Raw genomic sequence first — 10,899 nt, 5'->3', positions numbered from 1 at the left:
CTTTGTAGACCAGGCTGGCCTCGAACTCAGAAATCCTCCTGCCTCTGCCTCCCGAGTGCTGGGATTAAAGGCGTGCGCCACCACGCCCGGCTCATGTACAATACTTTTAATAATTAAGTAGAGATTTATCTTTGCATATAACTATACTGGAAGAACTGCCACTTGTGAACACATACATGAAAGAATGAGGAATAAATCCAGATATGATAGAGTTTTATGTGATTCTCCAAGAGGGCTAAAATAATATATAACCACAATTTTATAAAAATCTAAAACAAAGAACAAAACACAACAACACCAAAATAATCACCAGACTCCTGAGGGAGGAAAAGTAAGCTTTAAAATGATTCAGGATAGAATTTTAAGGTGTGTGTGTGTGTGTGTGTGTGTGTGTGTGTGTGTGTGTATGTATGTGTGTGTGTACACACACATACATGCACATACACATATACATACATATTTGTTTTTCTGGGAGAAAGCTTGTATTAACTTAGTACAGTCTGTGTGGCCTTGACAGGATGGAGCTATGGAAAATCCTTAGTGGCCTTCTTATGTATCTGCAAGAAGGTTACTATTAAAGCAACAACAACAACAGAGTGATTCCAAATGAGCCTGTGAGCCTACCACTTTCATCTTGCTAAATGAACCTAGTATTAAACTGCCCTCTAACTTCCTATTTCTAGGCTCACATGTTACTTCTGTTCGCAGATCTCATCAAAAAAGTCTATTTGTGCAGTGGATGGTATTTAACATAGAAACTCACAGCTAGTTAAAAGGCAGAGCATAAATGTCACTCGTGTGGTCAATCACATATCGGGCCTCTGTCTTACCATCCCTGAGACTCAGAGACCACCATTGAAGAGATGACAGAAAGACTGGAGGAGCCAATAGTTAGAAACGTCCAGGGTGAAATACTTCGCTAGGACTACTGTATTCATGAACTTATAGCACCTGTTTGTGCCTACAGAAGACCTCTGTAAGAGGTCAACAGCCTATCTTGGAGTAGGAAGGAGCTAATATACCCCTGCCATTAGTGGAAGAGCTATGGATAGCTTATGTTTTTGTGGGAGGGGGACAGTCAGTTTTCTCTGAGGGTGTGGCTCTTGGTAGGTATACCAAGCCCAGTGGATGAATGGCCCACACCCAGGAGTTCATGGGCAGCATAAGTTAGACTGGAAGAACTATTTCAAAAGGAGGAAGTTGGTGGGCAGAAAAGCAGAAGAAAATATGTGAGGAGTTAGGGAAGTAGGAGGAGGAAGGAAGTGAATGTTATCAAAATATATTGTCTGAATTTCTAAAGGAATTAATAAAAATATTTTAAAGAGTGTTAGGCTTCCTCTATCTTTGAGGGAATATTTTGATATCTGGATTTTGGTTGTGATTGATTTAAAGCTCTCTCTCCCACATGTGTTAGCACACACACACACACATACACACATACACACACACACACACACACACACACTTTTTACTATTCAGTGAATCCAGGTTTCTGTGAATCCAAACTCTCTTAATTTCTATAAATTCCAAAAAAGCCAAATAAATTCAAGGACAAATGTCAAAATGTCATCACAAAAAGGGTAAAAAGGACATTATTGTTCTGTCTGCATGGCTGGGTTTGTTGTTATTTTACTTATTTTTTGGGTTATTTTTAGACTAAGACTGGGGTTACTTTTAAGACAATATGAATTTTATTTTTAAGGCCCAGACTGATCATATTAACATTGGCCTTCATTACTTAAGATGGTTTCAGAGGGTCATATTTTTACCGCATCTTTGTCCTCTAAGAGCTTGTTGCCTTCCTTTGAGAAACATAAAGTGATAAAGAAGGAACATAAATTCCCTGCCATTTCCTTGTTTAAATTCTGCATGTCTTTTCAACGTAAATAGTTCAACATCATACGCAACTCTTATCTCAATTTATTTTTTAATACCCATCTAAGCACTCTGGCTGTGTGTAGTCTCTTCACGCAGGGGAAGGATTATGTCCCTGTAATATTTACTTATTCCTCTTCACTCTTCTTGTGGGAAACATTCTCAAATGACCTTCAGTCTTGCTGTCACACTGAAAAATTACTTTCACAAGACAGCAACTTTCCAAACGCATCTCAACCAGAACGGATTTATGTGGTTCTTTGAGCTGCCTTTGTGTCACACAACCTGTAGCCCCCGTTAATGTGCTTCTGTGTGATCTAGAGAGTGCCTCCACTTTCACCATTGTTTAAAATGGAATACAATATAATTGTCTTATGAATAAAACTTTCCGTTTTAGAAGTATGTGGTTTAAAACCCACAACTATATTGCATTATGACATAAATGTCACAGGAATTAAAAGCTAATGGTATAGAAAAGTGTTACGAAAGAATTAAAAACAATAAAAATTGGGGACAGTCTAAGTATTAAAAACTCTTACTAAGAGTTTATTACATAGGAAAAACATTTCCTATATTCTGAATTTTTTATTAGAAGGTTAAATTGCTTGTATGCATATGTACTGATTTAAGTATTTGTAAAAATTAAACATCATTTCTGGATGTCTTCCTAATGACTTCTAGAAATTCCCAATGAATACTAGTTAACCTGCATGGCCTAAATGATATTTACTTGATGTAATATTGTACAATACAAATAAACAATGAAAATTACCACTAAACTTTCATAATCACTGATGCACATTCTGTGAGTTATGGAAATGTGCCTGATTCGGAGCTCGCCGTATCTGACAGGGTAACAGAGAACCCGGGAGAATGTGTATGCCACCCTGCCTGGGGATATTTGCAACACATTAGAGACATATCTATGTGGTTCTTTCTGCCTTCGCCACTGCTCCCACTCACACCTACCAAAGAAGAAATGATAGGTTGGAAGGGCAGATTGGAGCGCACTGACAGAAAAGGGCCGCTGAGGGCACAAAGCCATTGTGAGCACAGCGTTCTCCACTTCCTTACCTCCTGTGCTCACTAGGACTGAAGAACTGAGTTTCACTTTCATTGGTCTCTTCAGTCAGTGAAAGGTTAGTTGGTTGGTATTTATTTATTTTTAATTAATTTTTTATTTATTTATTTATTGTGAGTACCCTATTGCTGTCATCAAACACACCCAAACAGGCTATCGGATCTCATTATGGATGGCTGTGGGCCACCATGTGGTTGCAGGGAACTGAACTCAGGACCTCTGGGAGAGAATCCAGTGCTCTTAACCACTGAGCCATCTCTCCAGTCCCCTAAAATGGATTCATGATGTCCCTCTCTCAATTCCTGTATTGAAGCAAAGCATTCAATTTTATGTTGCCACAGTGGGTCTCTGACAAAAATCACAATGAATACAGTGATGTGCACGTCCCCCTTTGTATTTCTTACATTTTTCCCCCTTCAAAAAATTATAGGGTAGACAGGGTAACTTGAAATTCATAGAATTCGGCAAAATATTCACCAGGGTTTCTCACATTATATCACACAAAGATATGAATGTTATGTTCCCCAGATGAAATTACAGGGATAAGACTACCCTATGGAATTTTCTGAGTGGAAAAAAATTTTTATGGTATACAGTACTGGGGAAAAAAAGAGTATTTAATTTTGTGGAAACATTATATAATGTTCCTCAATGGAGTTTCAATAGTTGGACGCCACTCAATAGAGTTGCCAGCTGGGAAGCAAAACCCAAGTACGTTCCAACCTTTTCACGAGATTATTAGTTTTTCCATGAGGTTTTATGCTTTGACTGTGCATAATTTCTTACCAAGATACTTTAATCATGATCTTTTCAAAACCTTGTTAGGTTCTATTGATGAGATTTTTCCTCCCGAGCTACATGATCAGAAATGTTCATGCTCACCTTTCCCAGTCTTAGAAATTTTTCAGTTATTTCAATGTTTTTGCTACAAAGGTAATTTGAAGCCTCCAGCAATAATGCGAAATAGTATTGCTAACTCAACCTTAATATGTCTTTCTTCCTTTGTTTTGGTTTTTCTTTTGTGGTAGCCCAGGTCTCAGGTAGCCCAGGCTGGCCTGAAAGTTCACTACATAGCTTTAGGCTTGCCTTAGAAACTAAACCTTCACTCTCCATCTCTACAGTGCTGGGATGACAGGTGCGCAGCAGTCTCCCAGGTTCCTATCATAACCATGTATCTTAAAACAAAATATTTCAAAAGTAATAGTGTGGCTATAAAGCCGAATTGGCATGCCTTACTAAAACAGCTGTTTAGGTCAGCCCTGTGAGAAACCCAGGCCATCAGCAATGTAGAATGTCATATGAAGGGAAATGTGGAGAGTTGCTTGGGACTGAACCTCCCATCAGCCCTTGCCCAGCCAACCCCAGCCCTTTCCCCCTTCCGGCCGGCCGCACCTTGGGCTGCAATCTGTGCTCCTGGGGCACCTGGTCCACGGACTCCTCTGGCAGCTCCGCGTGGCCCCTGTCCTCGATGAGCCGTTGAGCGCTCTGCCGCCGGCTGCTGAAGGAGATGTCTGGGAGGGAGAGCGCCTCCTGGGCTGCGCTCAGCGTGTCGCAGTGGAGCAGCGAGGGCTGGATGTCTCTCATTGTGCTTGCCACCTGCGGGGACCGCAGGGCGCACCATCAGACCCCTGCTTATTCAGGCCTCAGAGGAGCTCAGTAGAGGCCATCCCCAAGGCTGGCCTCTACTGCAGACTCAGGCTTAGGACCAGCCACCCCAAGCCCCACTCAGACAAACCTAGGGCTGCGCAATGAATTCTTCTATCCTGTTGATTACAAACACTATCTTTATTACAAAAAAACAAAACCAAAACCAAAAAAACAAAAAAAAACTCTCAACCCCATTCCTCACGTGATCAGAAAATTAAACATAATTACAGAAACTGAATAAGCTAGTAACTTAAAAAATACAATGTCCTCTATATTTTAATAGCCTCACAACTATTTCGGATACAAATTATAGACACTAACTACCCAAGTGTGAAGTTAGGAATGAGCTACCAACCTCAGTTTTTACTTTAAAAACCTTGACAACAGAAAGGGGATTTTGTTGTTTTTGCTGTTTACTCTTGTTTTGTTTTGGTGCAGAGTTAAATGTCTGTTTTGTATTTATTTATATGTTTTCTGGTCGTTATGCTAACATTTCTGAAAGGTACTGTATTAGGAGCTGTGACAGACATTAATGTGAAAAGATACACACACATCTTTGGCACTTATATACACAGTGATTTATACTGACAAATGTTGCATATTACATAAATGAATAAATATGGAAGACCAGGACAACAATGATAAAAAAATTATACACATATGGTATTTTTAAAAAATCGACACAACAATCATATATTATATGCTATGAAAATAAAAAACAGAGCTACCTAAGTACATGATTTAATTATTGTGAATTTTTAAGAGGCAAAATTCTCTGCACTAACTGTAATTACGTCACTTAATAAGAAACATAATGAAATCTACCCGTCAATAGAAAGCAAGTGATTTACAGAGCAAAACACTATATACATACATTTTTAACAAATACAGGATCATATTTAAAGACGTATTGTTATTCTGTTTGGCTGACATTAAACAGTGAGGAAAAAACTTAGAAAATCAACGAAGAAAAAGCACTTTGCAGTATTCATCTAATACAAGGTTATAGTAGTATTCTAATAACTTGTTATATGTTACTTGCAAATTAAGAATATAGTTCTGTAGCTACAATACATAAAATGATACAACCTTTACAGAAAAAAAATAAGGTAGTATTAAATATTCAGAAAGTCTACCTGATGGAAAATTCTAAATTTTATGCCTATAGCACTGATATAAAATAATGATTTACATTTAAACAAGCAATACCATTATTAAACTATATACCAAGATAGTTCAAACAGCATCCCGATCAGCTACATAAATGGAAAGTGTCAAAAAATATGCTTCAATTTATTTTAGAACCTATGAAAATAAAAATCACTGCACAATTGCTTCCTGGCATGTTTCACTACATTGCCATGTTTTCTAAATTCGACTTCACAAGCTCTTCCTTCTCCCCTCTTCCCCCCAGTGATAATGAAACCAACTCTGGATATTTTGTGGAATTATTTACAAGTACATGTTTCCGAACGTCTTTACAACGACTCTGCAACAAGACACTAGTGAAACTGTACTCTATAATATGTTCCGCTACAAGTTTCTGTTATAAATGGCGGTGAGAGATTTTGTTCTTTGCCAAGTTAACATACAAGCCCATTTGAGATGATGGGGATGTGTGCTTTTGGATTTTATTCATTCATCAGGTAAATATTGGAGTTCTCATCACAGGCTGGCTCCTCCTTGATGTCCGGGTATAGGAGAGTATGATGCACAAAGCAGATAGCAAGGGTACACAGGTGGACCACTTGCCCAGTTAGGGCCATTGGGGCATACACAACGAGAAGAGAAAAAAAAATGCGGTAGAGATATGGCCAGTTTTAGGAAATTTAAATGCAGTAAACTAGAAAAATTGTGTTTGAAGCTTTGAGAAAAACATTCAAGGGGGTAAAACTCAAACGGTGATTTTTAAAATAAGATCTGAGCTTACAATAACAACAACAGCATCATACCAACACATGACAAAAGTCATACAAATCAGAAGTAAAAGAGGACTTGGGGGTTGTATCAGAGGTCTGCTGTGTGGAACTGCCTTAAACTGTTCAGGAGGTAGTTCAGCTGCCTCAGGATTGGTAGAAGTCAAGGAAAGTGTTTCGGGATGCTAAAGAGTGAGCGACAGCCAGCTGCAGAGCTTTGCATGTCATGGTCATATGTAAACTTTCTTTCTGGGATAAATTATTGGGAGGGAAGAAAATGACATGACAGGGAAAGCTAAAAACAAACAAGAGCCAAGGATTTCCTCTGAAGTAGAGATCAAATATTAACCCCAAACCAAAACAAACCAAATCAAACTAAACCCAAATAAAACAAACCCTACTCTACACACAAACAGAGAGAGAGAGAGCTCACTGATAATTGCACGTGCTAAAATGCATGTGTGATAGAATCAGCATCTTATGACAAGTCTGATTGTGTCCCAATCTACATGAGCATCCTCTCTATATGAACTACAAAAACAAACAAACAAACAAACAATAGGCCAGAGCTAAGCAGGAAGCAATCAGGGTTCACAAAGAGCACGTGTGCCTGAAGAAGAGCATGATTACAGGGACAGAGTCTGAAGAACAAAAGAATAACAGGAAGTTAAAATGATGTGAGTCTTCAGTTGGAGGAAATGGGACTCTGGTGTGCTTGGCGCACTATGTATAGTTCACACTTACTTAGATCCACCACTCTTCAGAGTCACCTTAGATGGCAGCAATAGACCAAGTTTTAACTTTCATCTTAAAAAAAAATTGCACATACTATGCTTAAGGTATTGTAGAACTTCGAAGGATTTACATTCTTCAGGTAAAATATACATGCAATTTGTGCTGCTCAGAACTACTCCACGCTTTAGTCATCCAAATAACAGGTACAATTAAAGGCCTGGCAATCCTCTGGAATCTTACATGTAGAAAAATTCCTTAACTCACATACTAGTAATAACCCTTGCTAAAAACCCACCAGCATTAGTGGGTAGAAGCTGTAATTAGATGCTTATGCTGTCCCTGGGGCACATTCGCATTTGAAGAAGAGCTTCTTCCTGACAAGTAAGGTGATACCTACACTGGACTCTGCACCTACATATCCCACTTCTAAGTTCAACACAGGGCTGTAAAAAAAAAAATCTAGTTGCCCTTTGAAGCAAGGAGCTCTTTGGATACTTAGAGACATGCTTCACATTTTTGGTGGTTTTTTTTTTTTTTCCTTTTCTTTTCTTCTTCTCTGGATTTTTAAAGAGATCAGGTACTTTTTCAAAGTCTTGATGAAAAATACTAACGTGGCAAGAACAAGTTTGGTTCTTAGGAACCTTATCTTTTAGCAGCTGCCCTTCTACATATGCATTTGAGACTACAGTTTCTGACACTTGTATATAACATTTCAAGATGGCTACTAGATAATGTTGCTTCTAGAAGAGGCGATAAAGAAAAGTGCAGCGTGCTTTTTTTTTTTTTGTAACCTTCAGGGAAACATGACTTTCATTCTAATTATTAAGGCATGACATATCAGATAAGGAGTCATTGGTTTAAAATGGTGTGTCTGCGGTTTTCAAGTTTGAATTGCTGAAGTCATGAATGATATTTAGTATTCATTATAAGCCACTGATTTCTTGCTTTATCTCTGTCCCTTATCATTTCTTTCACCACTTAAGAATTTCCCTTCTACATGCAAACTTTATATGCCCCAGTACAGGGGAACACCAGGGCCAAAAAGTGGGAATGGGGGGGTAGGGGAGTGGGGGGGAGGGTATGGGGGACTTTTGGGATAGCATTGGAAATGTAATTGAGGAAAATACGTAATAAAAATATTAAAAAAAAAAAGAATTTTCCTTCTGCCCTCCTAGTAGATCACCTCTAGACACTTGGATAGAGGAGATCTGAAAATTATTAGTGTGTAGCATAGTGGATTGGTGAAGTTATTCATGTCATATCTGTGTCCAGCCTGTCAATCAAAGGATGCCTTTCTAAGACAGTTTCATGATGCTGTTTGCATGTAGACAGAAACCAGAAAAAATAAAGAAAATTAAAAGTATTAAAAAATAAAATGTTTTTGAAGACAGTGTTGGCATTTTTATATTATATGGAAAATTTATAATTGAAATAAGCACTAGAGTGAACTATGGTGTACAATTCTGTAATGCTAGCAATTGAGAGGAGGAATCAGGAAGGCTGTGAATTCATAACCAGATAAGAGTACATGGAAAGGGCCATTTCCAAAATAATAAAAAAAGGGAATGAAAAAGAAAGAAAGAATGGACAGTGGGAATGATGGACAGAAAATATGAGCACTCATCGTAATACATGTTCATAAATCCACACTGACTTGTAAAATACATGCAAGTGCACATGGAACAGTTTGTAGTACACATGTAGGAATATATATGTGTATATACAAATGCATATATGCATGTAACAACAATTAGTGAAAAAACTGACATGAGTTTGAAAGAGAACAAGAAAGTGTGTCTGGGAGGCTATGCCGTGAGGGAAGGAGAGGAGGAAATGATATAATTATAATATGATTTCAAATATTTTTAATCAATATAAAATATTTTAATCAAATCAAATATTTGAAAACATGTCGATGAAATGTGATCATTTCTGCTTTCTTTTCTTCTCAGTATAGCCAATTACTTAGTTGCTTCTTCTAAACAAATTTAGATTACCACTGTGAGCTTGCAGCCTGAGTCAAACAGTAGGCTGTGCAGTAATGGTTATGATGCTTCTGAGTTCGAAGGCAGTAAGACACGAGAGACTAGCAGGGCTGAAAGTGAATCAGCTTTCCCAAACTAAGGGTACCTTATGCAAATCACCTGATTCTAAGTTTCTAGGCTGTACTTTACAGTGTCATTTTATTAGTTATTGGAGTAGGAGCCATATAGAATTTACACTGTATGCTAATAAAGCTAATATGGCAACCTGTATGCTCTTAGTCCTTTGTCACACTCTCCTGGAAGCACCTCATATGAACTCTCTACCCCTCTAAGCCCATTCCTCAAACTATCGGCTTCTGGGAAATCTCCCGACTCTGTAAGCTTCTCGGGGCATACTGGTTTCTAACTTCAGTTTCCCCACAGATCCTCCAGGTGTTCACTGCATAGCTGAAAGCATCATCAAAAGTCCTCACATTTTCTCCTGCTTTCTTACAAAAGTTCCTTCCATCATGTATTAATTTAATCCTTAAAGTTCAAGGAAAAAACAACAACAAAAAACCCTGCTCTCTCCCCCAACTAAACTAGGTTTCTGATTATAAATTCTACTATTTCCATCACGTGCTGGCTCAACCTCAGAACACTGTTTTCATTGTTTTGATTCTAGTTGAGCTCAAAGGTCTACGAAATGAAGCAAGGAAGTATGAACATGGCATAAAAGTGCCTCAGAAAGAAGGCTGTAAGAAACCATTGTGAGATCTTGGCTTGAATTTCCCCTCAGTTGATCATGTGACAGTAACATTGCATCTGTAGAGTGATGAGTTTGATCCATTTGTTAGGTTTTTTTTCTTTACAATTGCACAAAATAGTGGTATTTTTAACATTTAGTGACTTGGTAAGAATATTCACTAAACTAGGGAAACCATATACATTGAAGATGGAAGAGCAATGGTTTCTTGATCCTGAATTTTCCTTTCTCCCCTCTCCCCCCAGGGAATTTCGTTTCATTTCTTTTCATGAAAACAAAAGATTAGTTAGTTAGTTAGTTAGTTAGTTAGTTAGTTAGTTAGTTTGTTTTGTCTTCTCTTGTAAGCCTGAAAGATACTTGTTCCAGCAGCACCTTAGTATCACCCATATGAAAGGCTAACATTTCCTCATGTTCTTCCTAAGGTGTATGTAATTGCTGCATAATTTCTCTACAGGCCTCACAGTAATATCTACAAGTAGTCACAAAAGCTCCAACTTAGCCACCTGACTATGGATGCCCTGAGTAAAAATTACTTTGGACATGGACAAATCTGTTTTCATTCTATATTCTTAAAGAAAACAGTTCAGTGATGATGGCATGTCCTCCATTGTAAGATGCAGTAACTTTTAGAGTAATCCGGAGTGAGTATATGCCCATTTAACTCACTGGATTCTCTCTCAAGATGAATCATCCCAATACAGTATAGATATATTCTGTGTTGGGAAACGAATTCTTTGTCTTTCAGACTCATTTCCTGACACTTCACAACAACCTAGATTTTTGACAGGGAAATGAAACAAAATAAGTTGCAAAAGCTGTGTACAACAGGACTGCAGAGGCAGGGTCATAAAGCTGTGTACGACAGGACTATAGTGGCAGGTCATACGCTTCTCTGTAGATGAAGCTAAAGGCAAC

At 38.1% G+C, this 10,899-nt stretch overlaps 1 protein-coding gene across 23 annotated transcripts in view; it reads right to left on the bottom strand.

The window, feature by feature from the left end:
• Adgrl3 (adhesion G protein-coupled receptor L3) overlaps window positions 1-10,899 on the bottom strand; it is a 762,557-nt gene that overhangs the window by 455,915 nt on the left and 295,743 nt on the right. For 22 of the 23 annotated variants that reach the window (XM_029477382.1, XM_029477372.1, XM_029477362.1 and 19 more), the window contains one exon: window positions 4,349-4,552. The exons of the other annotated variant lie outside the window; for it this stretch is intronic. In XM_029477382.1, coding sequence (XP_029333242.1) covers window positions 4,349-4,552 — 204 coding nt within the window. The remainder of the gene's footprint in view (window positions 1-4,348; window positions 4,553-10,899) is intronic. 23 annotated transcript variants of the gene reach the window in all.

Source organism: Mus caroli, chromosome 5 (assembly GCF_900094665.2).
Source record: "Mus caroli chromosome 5, CAROLI_EIJ_v1.1, whole genome shotgun sequence".
Classification (NCBI taxonomy): Eukaryota; Metazoa; Chordata; class Mammalia; order Rodentia; family Muridae; genus Mus; species Mus caroli.
The sequence above is the reverse complement of the archived record's forward strand: the minus strand, read 5'-3'. Positions and strand labels throughout refer to the sequence as shown.